This window comes from Plasmodium fragile (assembly GCF_000956335.1).
Source record: "Plasmodium fragile strain nilgiri unplaced genomic scaffold supercont1.30, whole genome shotgun sequence".
In the NCBI taxonomy this organism is placed as follows: Eukaryota; Apicomplexa; class Aconoidasida; order Haemosporida; family Plasmodiidae; genus Plasmodium; species Plasmodium fragile.
The window spans coordinates 278,965-301,784 of record NW_012192610.1 but is presented as its reverse complement, the minus strand read 5'-3'; the positions used below and the strand labels follow the sequence as shown (position 1 = coordinate 301,784).

The 22,820-nt window shown below is 43.9% G+C and overlaps 5 protein-coding genes across 5 annotated transcripts; 1 reads left to right on the top strand and 4 right to left on the bottom strand.

Annotated features, from left to right (window-relative positions):
* Positions 1 to 849: 849 nt before the first annotated feature.
* On the bottom strand, positions 850 to 12,635 carry AK88_02921 (uncharacterized protein; the record flags this gene model as incomplete). Its single annotated transcript, XM_012480544.1, has 3 exons — positions 850 to 12,057; positions 12,293 to 12,376; positions 12,534 to 12,635. The coding sequence occupies 3 exons, from the start codon at positions 12,633 to 12,635 to the stop codon at positions 850 to 852; spliced, it is 11,394 nt and encodes a 3,797-aa protein (XP_012335967.1).
* Positions 12,636 to 13,069: 434 nt separating this feature from the next.
* Positions 13,070 to 15,462, bottom strand: AK88_02920 (3-oxoacyl-[acyl-carrier-protein] reductase; the record flags this gene model as incomplete). The annotated part of the gene is made up of 8 exons (XM_012480543.1): positions 13,070 to 13,132; positions 13,564 to 13,592; positions 13,782 to 13,839; positions 14,095 to 14,157; positions 14,283 to 14,333; positions 14,440 to 14,922; positions 15,098 to 15,286; positions 15,373 to 15,462. The coding sequence occupies 8 exons, from the start codon at positions 15,460 to 15,462 to the stop codon at positions 13,070 to 13,072; spliced, it is 1,026 nt and encodes a 341-aa protein (XP_012335966.1).
* A 1,063-nt stretch (positions 15,463 to 16,525) lies between these two features.
* AK88_02919 (uncharacterized protein) lies at positions 16,526 to 17,533 on the bottom strand (the record flags this gene model as incomplete). The annotated part of the gene is made up of 1 exon (XM_012480542.1): positions 16,526 to 17,533. One exon carries the CDS (start codon positions 17,531 to 17,533, stop codon positions 16,526 to 16,528), a length of 1,008 nt encoding a protein of 335 aa, XP_012335965.1.
* A 931-nt stretch (positions 17,534 to 18,464) lies between these two features.
* AK88_02918 (uncharacterized protein) lies at positions 18,465 to 19,163 on the bottom strand (the record flags this gene model as incomplete). The annotated part of the gene is made up of 1 exon (XM_012480541.1): positions 18,465 to 19,163. The coding sequence occupies one exon, from the start codon at positions 19,161 to 19,163 to the stop codon at positions 18,465 to 18,467; it is 699 nt and encodes a 232-aa protein (XP_012335964.1).
* A 1,222-nt stretch (positions 19,164 to 20,385) lies between these two features.
* On the top strand, positions 20,386 to 22,626 carry AK88_02917 (uncharacterized protein; the record flags this gene model as incomplete). The annotated part of the gene is made up of 1 exon (XM_012480540.1): positions 20,386 to 22,626. The coding sequence occupies one exon, from the start codon at positions 20,386 to 20,388 to the stop codon at positions 22,624 to 22,626; it is 2,241 nt and encodes a 746-aa protein (XP_012335963.1).
* Between the last annotated feature and the right edge of the window lie 194 nt (positions 22,627 to 22,820).

Sequence of the window (22,820 nt, the reverse complement as noted above, 5' to 3'; positions counted from 1 at the left end):
TTTTTTTTTTTTTTTTTTTTTCCTTTAATGGTAAAGAAAAGTTGACCCATTTACATGGGGTATATAACTACACGGAAAATATTTATTTTTTTTACAATAATGGGAAAGGAGAAGTGAATAAAAAAAAATGGTCATATTGACTAACATTTTTCTCCTTAACTACTTGTACAGTGACGCATCTTATGTGTGTTTTCCCTTCTTCGTTTTTTTTTTTTTTTTTTTTTTTTTAGAGACTTAACCAGGTGTGCTCCCCCCAAGCTCTGCGTTGTAAATTATATTTCTTTTTTTTTATCCCTTTTCACATCGCGACATTGCTTAATCTGTGTCTGCGCTGTTATGTGACCATTTGGTGAACACGGGGTGGTGATACATTTTGAAACATAGCTGGTCTTTCTCCGTTGACTGCACATCAACATGTGACCGCAGGACAACGCTTAGAGGTATACAAAAGGGAGGGTGTTGGTACAAAATATATATTTGCCTTGGTTAAAATACCTTCCCATGTTTATTTTTTTTTAAAAGGGAAGGAATAAATTTATTTTAATAAAACCATGTGCATTGTTCACTGATGATGTGTATGAGGATACTTTCCCTTGTTAGCAGTGTGACTGCTGAAAGGGGGGAACATATATAAGCCACGGGAGCGACATCATCACGCGGTGCATTCCTTACCATCTCCCGCCCAGCGTGAATCCCAATTCGTAGGCATATAGCTGTGCATTGGGCCATCCGTTTAAAACCGAAATGGAAAAAAAAAAAAAAAAAAAATAGGGTTGACGAACAGTGTGTGTGGGGGGGAAGCTATTCATGTACGCACACGCAGTGCCATATGACAACCCCGCCTCATCGTTATGATCCGCCAAGTGGCATGTGCATCAGAGAGACTGCAGTGAACACCTCATCGAGGGAGGGAGAAGTAGGGAATAAGGTGAGGACACTTTTAAGTTCACCCAAAGCTTCGTTGTCAAAGGTAAAAATGACATTGAGCAAATCCATGTTAAAGTAATACGTCCTGTTTTTTAACAACTTGGTAGAGTAGGGATGGAAATGCAAATATTTCTTCATGTGATGAAACATGTTGGGGTTATTGGACATGTACGTGAGGAAGTTGAAATAAATTTGAAAGAGCGAATTGTCTGCAAAGCTGTTTTTCAAATGTTTTTTATATTCTGCAATTTGGGTCTTTTTGTACAAAGTACCTTGGTCCATATTGTGGATACAATCGAGGAAGTGATAAAAATCTACATCGTAGTAGCAGTTGTCTCTGATGTTGTTTTTTACAACCCCGTTGTAGTCTGTTATTGGATCAAATCTGTACTTATTCATTTCTTCAATTTTTTTTGCAATGTTTCTTTCGAGAGAGTGTTCTTGCGCGTGGCTTTTTATATGGGCGTATGGGCGATAATTTTGTACAGGCTGATTTGAATTGAGGCAGGAAGAAGAAGCAGAACGGTACACCTTCATGTGGTAAAGTTCACTGCTCATAATTTCTCCATAATCCTGAAGACGCGTTTGAAGAGAAAAGTAAGGGGCATTTTTATTTGCCCTCATGTCATACATTTCGTTTAGCAATTGGATGGCACTTTTTTTATCAGAAAAATCGTACGAACTCAGTTTTAAAATTCTGTTATAAACACGTAGCTTTAATTCAAACAACAAATCATCTGTGCAACTTTGTGAAAAGGCATTTTCCAAAAACACAATTTTTTTATTCATGTAAATAAAAAATCTGTTGACGAAAATTGTTAAGAATATTCTGTATTTGGATTTGATAAAATAATTATTGTAAAAATAATTCCTCTGTATTTTTTTTATTTTTTTTTTCGAATGGACAGATTTTATTTTGTTCAAAAATGCATCATTTGGATGGGGAGATGAGCAGCCATTCTTCTTTCCATTGATAAGTATTTGCAAGAATAACATGAGGTCATGACATATCTGCAAAGCCCGATTATGATCGTAGAAGTAATTTTGCCCTTGTCTGTCCTCTTCTGTAAAAGGAGAACTATATATGGAGAGAAAATTACATTTGGAGTCAACAAGGAAAAAATTAAAAAAAAATTTCTGGTACGTTCGTATGCTGTCTACCATGTGTTCCCTTTGATTTACATTCATATTAATCCCCATAACATTATGCATTAATTTATTTTCAAAAATGAATTTTATTTTATTTCGTAATTTTATATGGCCAATATAGTACATAGATTTCCCAAGTACATAATAAATGGAGAGGAATCTCTTCGATACGATATTTACACTTTGGAAAATGCCTCGTAGGACTAATGCCCTTCTGTACTTTTCATTCATGATGACATTATTAATATTGTAAAAGGTATTAGAGCATTGTAGTGTCATGACATTTTTCTGTTCGTCGTATTGATACAAGCGAACATAACTTTTTGTGACGATGAGAATTTTATTTTCATACACATGCATGTCGTTTATATTTTCAAAGTTTTCTTCATTTCTGTGATGCTCCACGATTTCGTACTTGAGGGAGTAGAGCAACTCCTTCTCTGCTTGGGTAAAGTATTCCTCGAAAGTGTAACTTTTGAATAGGTCCATGTACTGCTCTTCCTTTTGCTTCATCATGTGGTCCTGCTGCTTGTTTAGGTACTCTCCATGTGTTGAATTCACGTCCAACAGAGTATTTTGCGTTCTTCCATCAGGATTCGATCCTCGGTTGGGAATATTCCCGCGGGTGTTTGTCGTGGTGGTCGCTGCCCCGTCCAATCTGCCCCTACTATTGGTTAAAAACTCTATATACTCTACTTCGCTTAGGCCCTTCTTTCCGCTGGACCTATTCTTTATTACGTACTGATTTCGAAGAAGCTCATTAAACAAGTCGCACAAATTTATTGTTCGACCATCTTGCGTTCGATACAGAAGCGTCTTCTTGTCGTAGGTACAATTCTGCAGGATTTTCTCCATCAGTCCGTTCTTGCTTTGTGCAAATTTTCTATTGCTTTTTGCAAAAACGATTTTCAATAGGACGATGTGATTTTTCTGCGTGAAGATTATGTACTTGTTCTGGAAGGGCTTTACATTTTTCATGCCCCTGGTCATGTAGGTGATGGGGGTGATCGTTGTGTTTTTAATGAAGAAGGGGAGGATGTCTTCTCCCTTGGTCTTTTTGAATACCAGCGCGGTTTTATCTTTGTGCGGGGGTTCCCCCTCGTTCTTTTCCCCCCCGTTAGATGCCCCTCCCTTGGCGGGTCTCTGCTCAAGCCGCACAGCGAGCATATTTTTATACACATGTTTGATGTTGATCCAGAAGGAGACTCCCCTGCGGTAATTCACAAGGAAGACATAATTCATCTGAATTTTCAGAACAAGAAAAAGGTCTCCCTCGTTAAAATTAAACATCCTGTTGACCTTGTCCTTTAATCTGCACAGAATGATTTCCTTATACTGATTGCTGAAGTTGTTGGGGAATACAAAGAGGCAGTCATAACTGTCCTTCTCTTCCTCTTTCAAACTCTCTCTTGTTTCCTTCTTTCCTTTTCTCGTTTTCACCCTTTGAGGAAGTTGTTTCACGGAGTAACATGCCATCCTCAGGCATGCGCGGTATAGCACAAAGAGCGCCATGTGCTCCTTCAAGAGGTATGAGGCAGCTCTCCTAGATGCTAACACAATGAGTTTCCCTTTTCTTTGTCTTGTTCGTCGGTTATGGTGGGTCATTTTGTGAATGCTTCTTCTCCTCACCTTTGTGTACTCCTTTTTATGCGTCTTGTTCCTGCATCCACGGGTGCCTGTCCGGGGTGCGTCGCGCCAACCTGCTTCCCCAACTGCTCGGTCATCCCTGTTTCCCGAGTACTCTGGGGAGTCCGTGCCGATAGGGGCCTTACTGTTAGCGTTCTTCTTGCACACTATTTTGTAATACTCTGTCACGGAGCTAAAGTGGTACTTGCTCCCTTTGAGGTGCATGGCCAGGAAGGTTAGGTGGCAGTCGCGTGCGTTCGAGGATGTGCTCGTGCCAACATTGTCCGCCTCGATGCCCTTCGAAGGCACTTCCCCCAGTAGGCGCATCTTATATATGTTTTCTACCTCTTTGAACAAGCTTACAAATAGCATGCTTGTCACCGTGCTTTGATTTTGAGAAGGCTGCTCGCTGCTACCTTCCTGTGGAGACAGTTCCCCCGATAGGTCCATGGGTCGAAGGTAGCTTAGATATTTCTCTTCCTTCTCTTCCACGTTTTTTAAAAATTCGCCTAGGTTCGTGGCTGGGTCCGGGGTTACGTCGATCTGTTCTGCGGTTGATTCTGCTAGGGGGCTTCCACATGAACTACCGTAATCTACGCACTTGGAGGGACAAACTGGGCCGCCCTTTTGATCCATTTGGACAGTCTCGTTTTTTCCCAATTTGCGCTGTTTTTTTGTGCAAGTGAAGTTTTCCCCGCTGCCCTTTTTTTTCTTCGTTCCACTGCCCTTCGCGTCGCCTGTGCAAATGTCTCTCGAATCCCCTTCGTGGTTTTCCCCCACCTCACCTTTGTACCTACCATTCGCTTCTCCCTTCCCTTTGCCCTTCTTATGACTCGGGTCGAGAAACAAATTTTTGCTAATCACCGCCTGCTTTTTCTGTCCAATCAGTGCCACCAATATGGTGCAAATTCGGTTGACGCAGTTATGCAGCAGTTCCCTCTTCTTCTCCTCGTCCTGCAAAACGTAATTGTCCTTACCTCGCGGGGTACTCCTAACGGTTAGGTCATCAAGAGCAACCTCCCTACTTCCTACCCGGGTAAAAGATATATTTTTGGCTACCCACCTATCTTGAAAAAATGGGTTCAGCTGATGCGTCCTGCTAATAGTGTTGTAGAACAAAAAGGCGTAGAATCTGTTCGCAAAGTTGACACACTGGTTTCGCAGCAGACACAAGATATGCTTGTTCCAAGCAAAGAGGTTTTGGTCCCTTAGGTATAATTGGGTGTATATGGAAAAGGAGTTGGCGGCATTATCATTTGTATTTGCCTCCAAGTCAATGCGGTTGGTGAGAAGCTTCACGGGGAAGCGTCGCGGGGGCAACTCAAGCGGGGGTCGTGCGAGATGGTCCGAAAATGGTGCTTCTGGGCTCTGTCCTGATATCTTCCCTGAGCTGTGCCTCCCTTCATCCTTCCTGTCGCCGCTCCCCTCAATGGCCTCAATAATTTCCCCCTTCTCCGTGCTCGAGCAAATTAGGAACAACTCAGTAAGTATGTATTTTCGATCTAGGTTGATAAGGCACACATCGGACAGGCTGCTACTTTCAAAGGTGTTAATAATGTTCTTGTTCATTTTAAGGCACAGATTGTTACTTCCACAGTGGGTGCCTATTCCTCTTTCTTTGTTTCTTTTTTGTGTGGCAAATTGGTTAGTTTTATTTGGCTCATCTGATGTCGAACATTTCGCGCATTTATTGCATCTCGCGCAATTGGCACAATTGACGGAGAGGTGCTCCTGTTTCCTTGCATTACCACAGCAGTGGCGTGTTGTGAACTTTATAGGGTCGTTATTTCCTCCCCCTTCGGAGCGCTGGCCACACCTGCCCTGTGAGTAGAGAACAAAATTCTTGGTGTAATAATCACAAAGGGGAGACGAACTATCAACCTTTACAAACTTATCAATTGAACCTTCCTCTTTACAATTCTTCCTCTTCTCGAACAGGAGCTGGTCCCTTTGAATTAGTCCAGTGTACATTTTTTGGTTTAGGCTGATAATTATGAGGTAGGGGAAATTCCTGTCTTTGTTTTTAATTAAGACAATGTTATTTGCACTCATTTCATCTTTGACCTTTATTAATCTGTGGTTCATCCATGCGTGGTCCACGTGATTTTTGTTTGTGGTGAAGAGTTCGCGATTTGTACTGCTCGTGGGGTGAGAGGGCATGGCTTCTTTAAGCCTGTCTGCGCAGGGTTCATTTGAGCGCCTAATTGTAGCATCACTGGGCGGGTCGTCCGTTTGGAACGCTTCCATCAAATGGCTCGATTGGTTCGGTACATCCGATGAGCTTAACCCCCCCGCGGCGGGATCAGCTTCATTTTTGTAAATCCGCAGGGGGAGAACAAAAATGTTCCTGCTTGGCATGCGGCCTTCTCCTATTTTCGTGTCCCGCAAGAGGTTGCACACTTTGTCTTTTTCAAGGTTCAGCAGGTTGACAAGGTAGCCGTGCACCCTGGATTTCATTTCGTCCACATAGTTGTGGCCTCGCTTGAGGGCGCAGCCCCCGGGCTCAGACGCGGACGTGGACTCGGTCGCTCCGCCTTCGCTGCGTAGATCGCTCCCATCGTCACGCTCATCGCTACCAAAGACGCCCTGCCACCTGCTTGCCCCTTCCGCCGATTTCATCACTCCCGTTGTTCCCCCCTGCATAACCCTATCCGACACAAACATGAACATGTTGCTTTCGCAAAAGGCCACAGCTCGGCATCTCTTCTGGTAGACAACCCGAGGTGACTGTTCCCACACGTCGTGCCCTTTCAACGGATTCACAAAATAAACAGAATTATTCCCAAGTAAAAACTCATCAAACATGTTTGTCACTGTCTTCTGTTTTTTATAAACTCGACAGTGACGCAAAAAGAGGTCATTCGTTGGGGCGTTGCTTGAGTGGAAAATGTCATACGCTTTAACGACTCCCTCATTTGTCCCGAGGAGTAAAAAATTATTCAATTGGATCATCCCAGTGATGGTACAATGGTCGTTTAAGGTGTCTACGGTGTACTCATACATGTGTACCACGAACTGTGTGCTTTTCTGCGGAGGGTTGACCGATTTCGTTATCCCCTCAAATGTATGCAGAGGGTGACACGGTTGAATATTTTCCACCCCGGGGCGTTCCATCTCAACACTTCTTCCCTTTAAAATGCGCGCATGTGTTTTTATGTTTTTTTTCGCCTTCTCTTGGGAGGGCACATCGTCTATGAAGTTTATCGAGGGTGATGCTTCATTCAAGGGGGACGCACAACTGTGACTGACGTAGTAGGTGACCACTCTGCATCGCCTCTGTAATCCTATGCAAAGCAAAATGTACTTGTACTTATTTACAGGCTTGTTGGAGGAAACTCCTTTTTTGTCTTCTTTGGCGATAATATAAATGGAGTGTATTCTTTCCTTACACATAATACGATCGATCAGCAAGCACACACTATTCACACCGTCCAGGTAAAACAAATCAACGGTTCCAGTTACGTATGATAAGGCCAGGATTCCCTTATTAAAATGGCAGTGGACCACTGTGGGGGAGGTCAGACCCCACGAAGATGCATTCACAAGTTGTAGAGGGGTACCACTGAGAGGGTCCACATAATAATCATTTATAATGATGCTATTTTTACTTATCACAAGGACGTAAAAATTGCTTCCTCCATTTTGACCTATACATTTTGCATATATAACTTTTTCTTTCGTAAGATTTAGTGATTCTAATTGTTCTTCTTGAATCATTTCAAATGTTTCTTTTTTCTTCATGTCGTTTTGTTGATTCATTCTTTTATTAGGGCAGTTTGTCCCCTGCGAATGAGTCTTCGCGGAGGCCCTCCCTGGCATGGTAAAGGTGTTTGCTTCCATGGGCGACTTTTTTTTTTCCACGCTCAGAAGAGAGAGAGCATTTTGGAAGGCCCCGAATAGGTCTCCCTTGCATCGGACGTAGAAATAGGAGGTCTTCAAGTAGCTCGTCATGCAGAGAATGCTCAGTTGGTTGTTGAAGCGTATCATGAAGGTGTGAGTGCTGGTGTGATTCTCGAGGGGAACAATGGTTTGATTGCTCCTCGCCAGGAGCACCTTGTAGCCGAGGGTCAACTTGTGCAGGTCTCTATGCTTGTCCAGGATAAGTAACGCATCTGACATTTTTTTTTTCAACCTCTTCACACTCAATATGTGGTGGTCCTCCTCCATGTCTGCCCGAAGTGGAGACTTGTCTCTCCGCAGCGCAGACTCATTTCCCCTCATCTGTGCCGTGCCTTTGCACACATTGGCAATCTTTTTCAATTCATCCGTAAGGCTGGACCTGCTCTGCATATTTTGCAAATGACTAACGACCGCCTTTTCCTTGTACTTGTAATCCTTCACCGATTTGATCCTCTCATAAGTGTAGTATGGCTTCTGTACATTTTTAAAAATATACTTAATCTGCTGCTGATGTGAAACACGATAAACGCACGACTTTATTATGAACAGTTGGTCCGCCTGTTCTTCACTTAGAGAAAGGACAAAGCTTGTGCTTTCATCCATCGTGACACTCGGTTTGGACGGAGACACAGAGGTATTCCCCACGGAGCTTATACACCACATCCCTTTTGACGATGCAATTATATTCTTAAAGTGGTTACTCTCCTGTCCTTGCGTAGATGGGCTCCCTCTTCCGAATAAAGTTCTTTTTATGAACATTTGACATTGTACCATATCGAATAGCAAAATAATGACACACATTTTCTTCTCTCGGAGATCAACTGAGAGATACCTTTTAACGAAGGGGTTCCCCGCAGGATGGATCTTCCTAGGATAGTTGCTTCCTAATGACACAATGAGAGCATTCGATAAGGCATCATCCTCCTCTGGAGCAGGATTTTTTTCGTCCCATTTTACCTTCCCAATACTGTCTGCATCGTTTTCGTTGTTAAGGTAGCAGCGGGATGATTCTGTTTTCCTTTTGTGCATCTTTTTTGGCGGGATAGTATCCCTCCTCTCCTCGGTTTCTCTTCCCCTACGGGTTGCTGCTCCGCTACTTGTTGCGATCCTCTCATTTGGATCATCCCCCTGGGGGTTGGTGAAAAAGGCGTTCTTCCTTCTCTTGTATATTTCGTTGAATGTGCTTTTGCTGATTTGAAGCGAGACGGGGGTGGGGTGCACACTCGGCGAGCTTACACCTCTCGGTGGTTGCAGCTGTAGTGATGGCTCTGTTTTCCCGCGCGAGAGCCGCGCATTAACACGGTCACTCCTGCCATACGTAGAGCTTCCTTTCACAGTGGACACCTCCCCAACTATGGTAATCGCGGTGTTCATATCTGCGCAAATGCAATTATTCATGCGGGCAGCGCCCGATCCACTGGCACACATATATTGGAAAACCTTAAAGTCATAGTGGTACACAAAGGCGTACGTGTAAAAGGTGTCAATATAGGGGACACTGCGCAGTGAGTGAAATTGAGTTGCGCTGTTTATGTAGTTGTGTCTTCTTGGGGGGAGCGAGTCTTCCGTTTGTTCACTCCATTCGCTGCGCGGTTTCAAAAGGGGAATCCTTTCTAAGTGTCTGTCCCGATTTCCCTCTCCCTCTGCTCCCCTACCCATGTGCTTTTCCGTGCGCCACCCTCCAACGGCGACACTCGGCCACAAGCGCGGGGGGAAGTTCCGGAGGCACTTCAAACTGATGCATTTAACAAAATAATCAGGACACAAAATGTGACTCTGAATTTCCTCATATACGCCATCCCTTTTAACAATTCTCACGAATCTCATTTTGTCTACAACGAAAACGTCGCTGTTGAGAGCGAGGCGATAATTCACCAGACTAAGGCTCGCTCCGTACGCTGTGGAAAAATGAAAAAACAAAACCATCCCCTTCTTGGCAAATAAAACGAAAGAGGAGCTGTTCATTACCCTTTCCACTTTTTCAACTTCCATGGGGAGATATAATTTGCCCATGGGTATTAAAATATTATTAACAGTGGTATTTTTTCTCTTTCTTCTATTTTTAAAAAATATAATGTTAGCCTGTCCATGGTCGTTCGTAGTTATTAATATGATGTGTGTCTTGCGCTCGATTCTGTGTTCATGGGTGCACCTCCTCTCTAGCTTCTCCTTCGCACGAATCAATTTATCCCTCACTTTTCCGTAATCAAAATTGAATTCCTTCAAACAGGTGACAGATATAAGTTGTAGATTCTGTATTTCAATTATGAGCCTTTTTACAACTTCGCAATGGCGTGTAGAAATTTCACTTGTGGTTTCTCCCTCCGTTGTCTCCACCATGTGGCTACGAGGAGTTGCCACACCTGTTTCCATTCCTGCATTGCTACGTGGTGGTGAATCAATTATGTATTCTCCAATGAGACGATTAAATGTTTGGCACATGGAGAGTAACATCTTATTTGTTATTTTATCTCCGTTGGGTCCTTCCTTCATATTCGTTACATCACACTTATCGCGGTGGGCATGCGCACTAGAGAGGGGATCTGCCTCGGTCGCAATCCTACCCTTTGCCAATTTGCCCACTACAGCATTGGATGAAGAGTTTCCCTCCAAATCGCCACAGGCGTAGTTAATAATATGAACAAGGAAAAGATTCAAAAGGTAAATGTGCATGGCTAACTCGTGCATAATTGAAGGTTTCCCATTTTTCCTCCTCAACAGGATGGTGCAGGAGGAGTCACTCAACGTTTTGCTGCTGGAGTAGAAGAAAAGGGAAAAGTAGACAAGGAGGAGTTTCAACCTGATAGAGAGGCCAAACAGCAGTGCCGTCACTCGCCTCACATCACCTGCATTAAGCGCATCGTTAGTACTACTGGTGACCTCCTCCTGTCCATTACAAAACCCTCCATGCCGACAGAAGAAATCTCTCTCAAATATGTGCTCAAATACGGGGTCCCCTTGGAGAAACTTCATTTTCTCAATATGGTACTGACACAGTGGACATGCCTCAAAACTGTGCCTTTCGGTTTTTCCGCCCTTCAACTTTTTTGTATGACCATAAAGCTGCTTCCATTTAAGAGATGGGTGAAGTAAATAGTTGTTATGACTCATGAATATTTCATCACCTGGGATGTCCTTTCCGTACTTGTTAAGAACATCCCAATCGTTTGATTCAAACATTTTTGTCCTCCACAAATGCTTCATTAGTTTTATCATTGCGCTCTCTTCCCTATCGAGGAGAAATAAAATGTGTCTCACAAAATAAGCGTGTCTGCTTCTGCTTTGTATAAAGTTTATAATAAAACATATTTTTAAATTTGTGCAGTTGGCAAATTCATTGTAGTAGTAGTTCTTCATTGGCACATCTTCATTGGAGGAGTGTTGTCTCCTGATGTGGAGTTCACTGCATGGTTGCTCTTCATCGTGGGGATGAAATGTATGGTGCGTTGGAGCAACTCTTTCATCCCCAAGAGGGGAAGTCATTCCCCTTTCGATCGCTTCATTCGTTTCATCAGACGTGCTCCCTTGGGGGGGAGAAGTAACACAGCTTGATTTTACCAACATGCTCAGTCCCCGCAGATTTCCAAATAACTCCCCATTAGGGGCATTCCCCACAAACGCACCCCCTTCTCCAAATAAGCTCTGAGAACGCATACCATTTAAGCTGCTGATGCTATGCTGCTCGGCATAGGATGGACCACACTGCACATTTGAGTACCCCTCCGTCGTGCACTCCAAGAGCGTTACAAAGGAAACGTTTTTTCTAAAGCGAATGAAAGATGATTCTTTCTTTGGACATTTTTCTATGCGTATTTTGTTCACCTTAATGGGGCACTTGCTTCTGCTTCCCAGGGGGCGCTTCTTCCGTTGGCATCCGTCAGTGGGGGCACCCCCCGTTGCACGTTCGCTTCGAACAGCAGCTCGTTTGCCGCTACCCTGGGCCGGTGCTGCCTTCGGACAACACACACATATCGAGTAGACATGCGCCTTGCAGTCCCGCGAAAAGGAAGACGAAATGTATTTAAACCTTTTCCTTCCATTTCTGTTCCTGTGAATGATATAATGCCTCAGCTGCATAGGGTCGTAAATGATATTAACGTTCCTCTGCTTCGAAATGTATTTTATTCTAAAGTCGTAATTACGACAATAGTTACTTAACTTTTTGTGAATCCAATTAGATTCCTTCACTGTTACAAAAAAAATAACATTTTCTATTGACACTAGAAATACTTTTTTTAATTTGCACACGTGGATGTGCTTGGAATACTCCTGGAAAAACTCATTTTTTTTCTCCCTTCCTTTTAAGGTTGAATACTCTACATATTTTTTCAGTTTGCATGATCTGAAATTTCCAAGGAAGCATGTCTCCACGAAGCTTCCGTCAAATTTTAGGATTCGGAAGTTTAATTTTTCATCTGCGACGAGGAACTGGTCTTGTTGCTTCCCCTCCTGGATCTGTTTCGGCGGTGCAAAATATAGCGGTGTAAAATATAGCCGTGCAAAATGCAGCGGTGCACAGTGTCACGCATGAACAGCGATGACATACACCACGGGGGTAAATACGATGTGCCCCCTCGTTCACCAACGCGCTTTCAAACAAGAAGGGAAATAATCTGGTGGGTCGGGACAACTACGCCTTTGTTGTCCCTTGTGGGGTTCGGGCCAGGGGCTCGAATATACACAAGCTTACCTGAACATGGATGATCTTGAGGAACGTGTTTTGGACACAGATCGTTTCCTTGAAGTCCCCAGTGAGAAGCTCCAGGTAGGAGTCCTGTGTGGTTGCACATTTGGTGGCATGCACATCATGTGTGGGTGAGTGTTTAATTACACAGGTGCACACACATCCTTACGTTTGCATGCCCGCGAATGGACAGGTCGGGGTGTCCCCTCCCCCCACGACCCCTTCGGGACAGCGACGGCGGTCTTACCTTTACGGCCAGGAGAAAGTCCTTTTTGCTGCCCTTGACGAATTTCCCCCGCAGTAGGAAATCCACTCGATTGCTGCTTTGGCATGTTTGTATGCTTAGCATTTCTTGTAAACGGGGCAGGGGTGCGACAAGTATGAATCCCCGTGTGGACGCGGAAGAGGTGGACTGCTGGGACAATGAGAACGCGTTGCCAGACCACACATTGACTCCTGTGCGCTGTTATTCCACGACGTACCACAGAAGGTATGGAAATATAGTAAGTGAGAAGACCTCCTTCGAGTTCCCTTTCTCACGAATTTAAGGTGCAATGGCAACCTTTTTGCTGACTCGGTGAGGTGGGTGGGTCAAACTGAGGTGAACTTATAACTCGCGCAACACGGCGCTCCATAAGCAATCACCTGCAGCGCAAGCAAAATTAGGGAAACACATAACTCCGGATGGAGAAAAATAAGGAAAAGTAGATCACAGCCAAATGACACACAAATAAACAAAAAGTGAAAAAGTTACGGATGGATGGATAAAAAGTGAAAAACGCATTATACTGGTGAACATAAAATTTCACTACTATTAATGGATGTGCTAAATTGATTAAAGCTATTCTGAGAAAAAGAAAAAAAAAAAAAAAAAAACGGGGGCTCCACAGATCATGAGCATTATTTTTACAAGCCCGCCCTTTTTTTTTTTTTTTTTTTTTTTTTTCATCCACATGTGCACATCGACATAAGGTCAAACACACCTGTGTGGTGTGGGGCTCGCTACACATCCCGCAAGCGTCTCAATAAAAAAAAAGGGGCACACCACTGTAATGGCATGTTGTAGATAAAATGGGCAACCCCCCTATCAGTGGTGGTGGGGAAAAATCCCCAGCCAAATGAACATTTTACATGCCGAGGAAAAGGTGGACATACCTCTCCTGTGTGTTACCTCTTCTTCCCAGGAGGGATGTACATCCATGGGAGTCTCCTTTTTGTGAGTAGTCCCTTTAAAGGTGCATGTCATATATATATTGACTTGTGTATATTATTTTTACCGAGGTACATTCTCCAATTTTGGGAATGTCTGCAGGAGGTATGTCCAGCAAATGTGTACCCATAGAAGGGGCCATACTTTTTTTTCCCACCCTTACATGTGGATGTTCCAACTGGGTTGCCTCCCCTCATAATAAGTTTAAAGGAGACCCCCCAAGGGATCTACATATGTCGTGTTGCCAAAGGAAAAGTGGATGGAAAACGGGGAACACACACGTACCACTTGTGATGGAAATGCCGATCGCAATTTTCTCCTCAACCTGTTGATACGGTGTCCTCTTAAATGTAAAAAAAAAAAAAAAAAAAAAAAAAGCAAGATACTGCAAAGTAAAGAGCGCAAAATGGCTGTATACACAGCGTGATGCCATAACCCTCCTTTGGCGATGGATATATGCACCACTGCATGTTAAAAACTTGGGTGTGTAAGGACCCCTCCTGCCCCCCCCCCCCCTGAGGGCACATCCTAGCACTGGTACAATTTTGTGGAGAAGCCCAGGGGAGCAAGTTCAAGTGGATAGGCCACCATCAATTACGTACACCCTTCCGGTAATGTATGCGGCAACCTCGGAGGCGAGAAAAGCTACCAAATTGGCCACCTGCGCAGATAGTAAGAGGACGTGGGGGGAAATTCGTGTGCATATACGTGTCTGCGCATGATTTTGTATAATATATGTATGAACATGTAACTGCGGCGTTTCGCCCCGCCACACGGCTGACTCACCTCTTCCGGCGTCCCCATCCGCCCAGTAGGGATGTGCGCAATAATGTCCTTCTGAGGGGAAAACAATATGAAGCGGTGAAGCGGTGAAGCGGTGGAGCGTCAAAAGGGGGGACAGCACGTTACTGCCATGCACTGATCTCTACCTCCCCCGAGTTACCTTTATCTGGTCGCTCATCTTATCCGTCATGTCGCTAGCAATAAAGCCCGGGGCAACGGCATTGACTGTTACGTTCCTGGAAGCCAGTTCTTTGCACAAACTTTTCGTGAACCCAATGACTCCAGCCTTGGAAGACGCGTAATTAATTTGACCAGCGTTTCCTGTAAGACCAACTATGCTAGATATATTAATGATGCGGCCGTAGCGATTGCTAACCATGCGTTTAGCAATTGGCTGCGTTATATAAAATAAGGAATTCAAATTTGTTCTTAGGACATCTTCCCACTCTTCGCTGCTCATACGAAGAGATATATTATCCCTGGTAACGCCTGCGTTGTTCACAAGGATATCAATGGTCTTGTTTTCTGCCAATAGGTTGTTAATTAATTCTGTTGCTTGGTGCTTGTCTGCTAAGTCCACGGCGTACCCGGAGGACTGACACCCCATAGATTTCAGTTCGTCCACTATATTATCGCACGATTTCTGAGCGACAAGGGGAGAAACAAAAAAAAAGAGAGTCATCATTCGGTAGGACGAAGAAACCGCACATGGCACAGTTGTTCGGAGGTCATTAACATGTCAAATGGGATAGTCCATTTTGTCCACTTGGCATACAGTCCTGCCCCCCTGGTCGCAACTTTTTTTTCTCCGCACGAACCTGCGTTCGACTGACGCACAACACGGTGGACACCGAGCCTGCCAGAGTTTTGGCGATGCTCCTGCCAATTCCTCTCCCCGCGCCCGTAACGAGTGCTACGCGATCATGTCCACAGTGATAGTAGTTTTGCCCCTGATCGCGTGACGCGTGAAGCGCGACATTGCTGGGTGTGCCCCGTTGAGGGGCCATCTAAAGAGGGGGCAAGCGAAAGGGGTGAAATGTGAAGAAATAACAAAGGGCACAAGTAACAATGTGAAGACGTCCCTCTGAGTTACCTGCACACCTCCCCGCGCATGCATGAGTTTGTATCCCCTCAGTAGGCTCACAAGGAGGGAGCACAGGAAACAACAATATAGGGCGATCATTTTAACACACACACACAAAAAAAAGGAGCATACGTGAGAACAACGCTAGGATGACCTTCTTAAATCACCTTATTATCAGTTGCAATGTGGATTGAGTTTTTATATATTTTTTTTCTTTTCGTCTCCTTGGGCAAGAACAATTCTCTCGTTCGCTGCGCTTACGACGATGTGGTTTTGCACAAGGAGTATGACTGAGTGCACATGCGGAATGGAGTGCCTTTTTCTCGCATTACTTTTGTTACTTGGCATGGAGCGTCATGCACCTACATTGTTCCACTAAGTTCGAGGGTTCTACGCAATTATTTCTGCTTCGTTTGGATAATTCGTTGGGAGAATACTCGACGGGGCGCCATGTTTCCAGCAAGTTTTTTTTTTTTTTTTTTTTTTTTTTTTTTTTGTTCATATTTTTTTTTTCCAAATTGTGACAGAAACAGCCATGCCATTTTTTTCTTGCACTTTTGAAAGGACAATATAAAAAAAAATACAACGGGCGTGACAACGTCACAAAAGAAGGGAGACTGCAGGGCAAAACACAAACGGAAGCATATTTGTGTACGCGGACTGTGGAAAATAGTAAAAATGTGCACATCTACAAACGATTATGTGTGCAACTTGTTTGTGATTTTTTCTTGCCCGTTTGGCAAAAGGGTGTTAATAATATGAGGAGCATATTATGCGTACCGCCCTTTTGGGGTTGACGCAGCAGGGCCAGTGGCAGTCTTTTCCATTAAGCTCTTTCGCGAACGACTTCGTTTCGCGGGTGCTTTTCAACTCCGTGTGGAAGTGGACATGCCGGAAAGTTAAAATGTTTTTTTTGTTGTAAGCATAAAATGGCGTACGCGAAGGTTACCCAAGTATGCACACGCAAGTAGTGGGAACGAAAAAAAAAAAAAAAAGGATAAAAGGGCAAAAGTAAGGCGAACCGCAACGTGATGCGCTGCGTGGGCGGCAACTCGAATCGTGCGACACGCACAGACATACACATTGCTCACTTATACCGCTACTAAGCAGCGCGCTACTACGCAGAGCAATACTACACAGAGCGCTGCTACTGATAGGGGGGTTACTCCAGGTCGAGCTGAAGTCCGTAGAGGGAGACGCCCTGTTCCTTGAGCTGCTTGGCGACCTCGTCGATGGAGTAGAAGGAGGCCTTGATTTGAGGCTCCAGCGTCTTTAACTTATTCTCCAAAATTTCAATGGCCATTTCTACGACCTGCTCTGGTGGCATGGAACCAACAGATTCGACCTTAAAATGAAACTTAGTCTCATCATATATTATTTTCACAATATCTTTATAACCCAATTCGTTGAGCAGCTCGATACAACTCTCTGCCATAACGACGGACATATTTTCATTTAGCCTTAAAGACACATCCCCCCTATCATGACCATCCGCATTTTTCAACACGTAGCAGTTCTTGTTCAAGCTGTTGGCTAACAGAAGTTTGTGTTCCATTGAAAGAGAATTGATTAAGTGATGCTTGATGGAAACCTTATGATCAATTCTATAAGACACATTAGCAGGTATCCACTTGGCATGCATTTTTCCAATTCCTTTCGTAGCTATTAACTTCATATGTAAGGTTTGATTTTTCGAAAGGGTAACAATTGGAATGGCATTACTTTCTCCCATGTTATTATTTCTGTCTTCGAAGGGAACTGGCATGGGCACGTTTGGTTCATGCTCTACAGACTCAATGTCAAAATGAGTTACTTCAATTTTACTAACATTGTTGCACTTCACTTGAATGAGGTACTGGATGGTGCACTTGGAACATGTCTCCTTACATTTACATTTTTCCCTGAATTCAAAATTTTTAACATTTGTACTATCAATTGGTATTAACCCTAATCTGTGTGCTAGAAATTCATCATGGAAGGGACTCGTATTTTCGTATACATTCACAACGTCGATGGCGAGGGTTGGAATCTCTGACAACATGATTCTTCGCAGAGCGTTTGCCATCCCTGTGTTGCTGTTGTGCAACACAAATGTCATTTCGTCCTTTGTTAGCTTTGTGATTTCAAGTTCATGCCGCTTTGCGGCATCCTTCGCTACGTGCGCGTTCATTTCCGTGCGAAGAGGGGGAGCGGGGGAATGGTGTACCAAACAAAAAGTACTGCCAAAGCGACAGCGGAGGGGCGGCAAAAAGGGCCGCGACGTGGTAGTTGAAACGGTATACGCCCCCTTAACCACTCAAATGCTTTTCCTACAGCCAAGTGTGGCCTTTTTTCCCCCTACCCCCTTCTGCTATACACGCCTAGCCTCTTTCTTTGTGGCGCCTTCCCCCAGTGCCGGGGTTTTCGAAAAAAAAATTCAAAAATTTAGCCAACTGTAGCCAAATCAAACGATATAAAATAATAATAAAATCATAATAGGGGCGATATGACACTATAAAAATAACCGAGCGCCCCAACGTTGACCTCCACGTACAAGAGAGTCAACCCGGTTGTTAACAAAATTGAGAAGCGGCAGTGTTCCCCGTGTTAAGCGGTCACACCGATAAGGGTAGAGAAAGCGCTGCCCTTTTTTTTTTTTTTTTTTTTTTTTTTTTTTTTTTGCGCGCGCGCAATTCGCCTGTCGTTTTCCACAACGGCGCAGTGCTGTTGCGGGCGTTGTGGGAGTCGCCCACGGGAATTGTCACAAATAATGGGCGGCAAATATGGGCTGTAAAAACAGGCTATTACAATGGAACGTAAACCCTGCACCAAGTGGGCAGAGTATGCTCGCAAAAATAGGGAGCCTCTCCTCCGCGCTGCTACCTCATCAGGCAAAAAAGCACAGTGGTGAAAATTACAGCGGCGCACAGGAAAGGGGGTAGCCTGTGAAGTTCGCGCCGTTGGGTATATTGCAGGGACCAATCGGTATGGAAAAGTAGCACGCAAAAATGCATCCGTTTGTGCGCCTTGTTTGTACAGAAATAAAGATGGGGAGGGGACAACACATATAGGGGTAAGATTGCCGCCGCAGGGCTTCCTCCTCCCCTTGGGTAACGGGGGCGTCACGGCCGAGTGAGTCTAAAGGAGTCGTAGTGCACGGGGCTGGTGTAGGCCAGAAATACGCACTTCTTGTACTCCCCCTCGGTGCGATGCTTGGGCTCGTATTTCAAATGCCAGTTGTCCTCAGTGGACGTGATAATATAAACAACGCAATCGAAGGCATCAGCTGTGGCCTTGATACACAACTCGTCCCCCCAGTAGCCATCCCGAGACATCTTTTCTGTGTACTCGTAAAAAGTTCCCTCTTCAAAATAAATGGAAAATTCATCCTTACAATTCAACATATGTTCCACACACCTTTTCCGTACATACATATGATATTTTTGATCATTGAATAAATTATAAGAAATGGATCGAAAGAGACAGTTGCCATCTCCTACAACTTTAATCAATTCACAGTCCACTGCCAAGAGTCTCTTTTCCAATATTGTTAGACCAGATTTGTAATTTGTTTTGTTTATTTTACTGTTTCTTTTTAAAAAGGAAATTCTTCTGTCGAAGGTGCTATATCGTTTCATTTCTTCTGTCCCTTTAAACTTCTGCATATCAGTCAGAACATATTCTAAACTTTTTATCTTCATATTCATACTTAGTTTTTTTTCCATTTGTTCGTCTCGCTCCAGGCTCTCGGAGATCCTCAGGCGGCTCGCCATGTATCGGTACCGCAAGTCCCGCAGCTTCCCGCCGCAGCAGACATCCATGGTGGGGATGGTATATACCGCACGAGGGGGAAAGGGGGCAGGGACGAGGGTGTCTGGCCGTATCACGATAGACGCAATCGTCACAGACGTGGCGTAGTGGGTCGTACAAGGCACACGTGATTTTATCCCCGAACTACCATCTAATTCACGTGGCACAAACATGCATCCCCTCCTCCCCCCGCTAGCACCCCTTTTGTTTTTTTTTTTTTTTTTACCACATAAGGAAAAATTCATTCATGTGCCTATTCAACTGGTTGGCACAATTCACACAGAGGTGTTATTCCCATTCGGGAAATCAAAACTGATGAAAAAAAAAATATATACATATAATAAAAATAAAATATAAAATGGAAAAACGGATACTTCAATAAGGGCGCATGATGTAAAATTTGTTCACTGTGCGGAAATACCCCCAAATTGGAACAACGGGCCCGTCGCGGGCAAATTTTCTGCACCATGGCGTTAAGCAATGTTGATAGCTGTTAAGCGGCGCCGAGAGGTGCTTCTTTTTTCTTTTTTTTTTTTTAATTCCTCTTTGTCTGCATTTTTCGAGGGCAGGGGTGGAGTTGTTTCTTCCCCGTATGTGCCGCGTTTCCTGTGCAACATTTTTGTGTGCTGCTTTTCTAGCGCGCCAATTTTGAACACCATCGCCCGTCGCGTACACCGTCCCGAACAATCTTCGGATGAGACTCCCCCAATTTTGGAACTCCTCTTTTAGAAGCGCTTTTTAAAATTCCCACTCAGCGGTAATCGCGCTGGACTCGCTTTACATATGCTGGTCCATCCTGCTGCCAGTTCAGTTGGTGAGAGTGACCCTGAAGGAGACGCTTCCCATTTGGTATGCTTTTATCGGTGACTGTGCCCCCCGTGACATGCTCCTTGCGCCGAGCTCCCAAGACAGGATTGAAGCCTTTTATGGTGTATGAATGGGTGACCGTGCAGTGGTGTGGGCGGGCAAGTAAAGTGCACTCAGAGTGGAGCCTTTTAAAGAAACACAACAGTGTTTAACCCATTCTACATGCGCTGCTTTGTGAGTGAAACCACCATGTCAATCAAGCCGCTTGGACAGGGGGAGTGGTGTTGGGGGGTCCCATCAGGAGGGAGCACGTGCCAACCATCTCCACAGCGATAGAGAGGGTGCATTGGAGAGGGGACCCGCGCAGAACCGTTCCCCATAGACGGTGTAGAGAACGCTCCCTGTCTCCCCCGCTCTCGAGACAAAATGAACCCCCGGTCGAGCAGGCTCCTTTTACAGGGGTCCATTTTCTGCGCCTGCGCAGTGTTCTTCGCCTGGAAGGCTAGACACACACCCCTTTTTCGAACAGTAACAAATATCGTAAGAAGATGTCTCCGGTTGAAATGTCAAAACGAAATTGATACAAACGAACAAATTAGGAACAACGTGAAGATCTACTTTGGTAGCCAGGGAGGAACGGCGGAACAGTTTTCTAAAGAACTAAGCGCAAACCTAAGAGACATTTTCAATATAAAAGCAGAGGTAATCGACTTGGAATATTTCAGCAAGGAAGAAATATCAACATTTGGAGTGCGCATATTCATAGTAGCTACTTATGGAGATGGAGAACCCACAGACAATGCATGTGCATTTTTTAAATGGCTGAAAATGTTGAATGACGACAATGAATATTTTAGAAACACCATATATTCTATTATGGGATTAGGAAGCAAACAATATAAGCACTTTAACAAGGTTGCAAAAAAGCTTGCTAACTATCTCACCAAATTTAAGGCAAAACAGATTAGCGAAAATGTGTTTGGGGACGATGATGATAATATATACCAGGACTTTGAAATTTGGAAAAGGGAATTTTTTAAAGAACTTATTAAAGTGCTACATATGAAGGAGGATATTATTCCAGTACAATTTTTTTCAGAAAATGTAGTCGAGTTGGTGGACTGGACAACCCTTCCAGAGATAAATCTGCGCATTCGGTATGTAGAGGAAGTGACAACAGTGGGAGGGGACACTGAAGCGTGCCATGTAGCGGAGGCTGCGTTACCACATGAGGTGCAAAATGTAGAACATGGTGAAAATGAAAAAATAATTTTACCTCACCAAACGACGGACATAACGGGTAAGTTCTACTTTAATCATCACACGGGAAGGGTCATATCGAATGAGAACCTGTTGAAAAATGTGAACAACACTTCTGATGATGATAAGGTTAATCATATAGTTATCGCCGTGGAGAAGGTCTCCTTCAAAGCAGCAGACACTTTTGTTGTGTTAGCGAAAAACCCAGAGCATGTCATCTCCTGGTGGTTGAAGCGGTTAAACATAGACGATACAGATAGGAAAAAGAGATTCACCTTTGTGCCTAGCAACACAACCGACAATTCCTCCGCAGAAATTCCCCAGAGCAGTTCGAATTTGAATACCTCACAAAGCAATTCTCTTCAGGATAACACCCCTGTATGTGTTCCTTTCCCCACGCCATGCACCGTGGAAGACGCACTAGCATACTACTGCGACTTGACGACTATTCCGAGGGTAAACATTTTAAAAAACTTCAAGTGCTTCATTAAAGATGTGGAAGAACTCAAAATGTTTAATTATATCCTTTCCAATAAGCAGAGAAGTACATGCTTAAACATTTGCAAAGAGTCAGATATGACTTTGATTGAATTTGTCGACATATTTATGCCCAAAGCTGAGTTCGAGTTAACCCCATTTTTGCAACTAATTCCAAGAAATGTGCCCAAAAGTTACACCATTTCTTCATCTCCCAAGGAAGCCGAAGACACAATCTCTTTAACCGTTAAAAAGAAACAATACCCTATTCATTCCCTTCGGAAGGCTCTGAAAGGGTTTAAAAATAATGATATGCTTCCTCCCATAAGTGAGCAGAAGTTACGTGAACTTTGCAGCAGGCGATGGTTTAAAGGTTCGTCCTCCTTCTACCTAACGGAGGAATTAGCCCCACATGATAACGTAAAATTTAATTTAAAATCTTCCAAATTCTGTTTGCCTCCCTATTTGGAATCGACCAATATTATCATGATCGCCACTGGAACGGGAATTGCCCCCTTCAAGGCGTTCATAAAGGAATTTAAGCATTTCGACCAAACGTGTGTGCAAAATGGAGTAATCAAGAAGGCCAAGAGAATCCTCTTCTTCGGATGCAGAAAGAGAGAAATAGACTTCCTCTACGAAAAGGAAATTGCGGAAGCTGAGGAGGGGAAACATATCGATCAAGTATTCCTTGCTTTCTCAAGAGATCAACATGAAAAAGTTTATGTGCAGGATTTAATTTTGGACAAGAAGGACCTTGTCTGGAGTTTGATACAAAAGGGGGCCTATATCTATGTTTGTGGCAATAGCAACATGAGCAAAGATGTGAACAAAACGATTAACAGCTTGCCAATGCATTACAAACAAGACAATAAGAAATTTACCAAAATTTTGAAGAAGGCCGGACGGTATGTTGAAGAAATGTGGTGAAACAAGTAGGAAAGATTTTTGTGTATAGAGTTTTGCGCACTCTTCGCGAACAAATGGGGTTCCCTTTTTTTAATGATGGAAAAGTGCCTTCCTAATGGGACTAACAGTGGATCCTTTTTTTGTTGGCCAGTGTCTATTTCGGGTAGTAGAGCTAAGTGTTACCTGTTTTTTTTTTTTTTTTTTTTTTTTTTTTT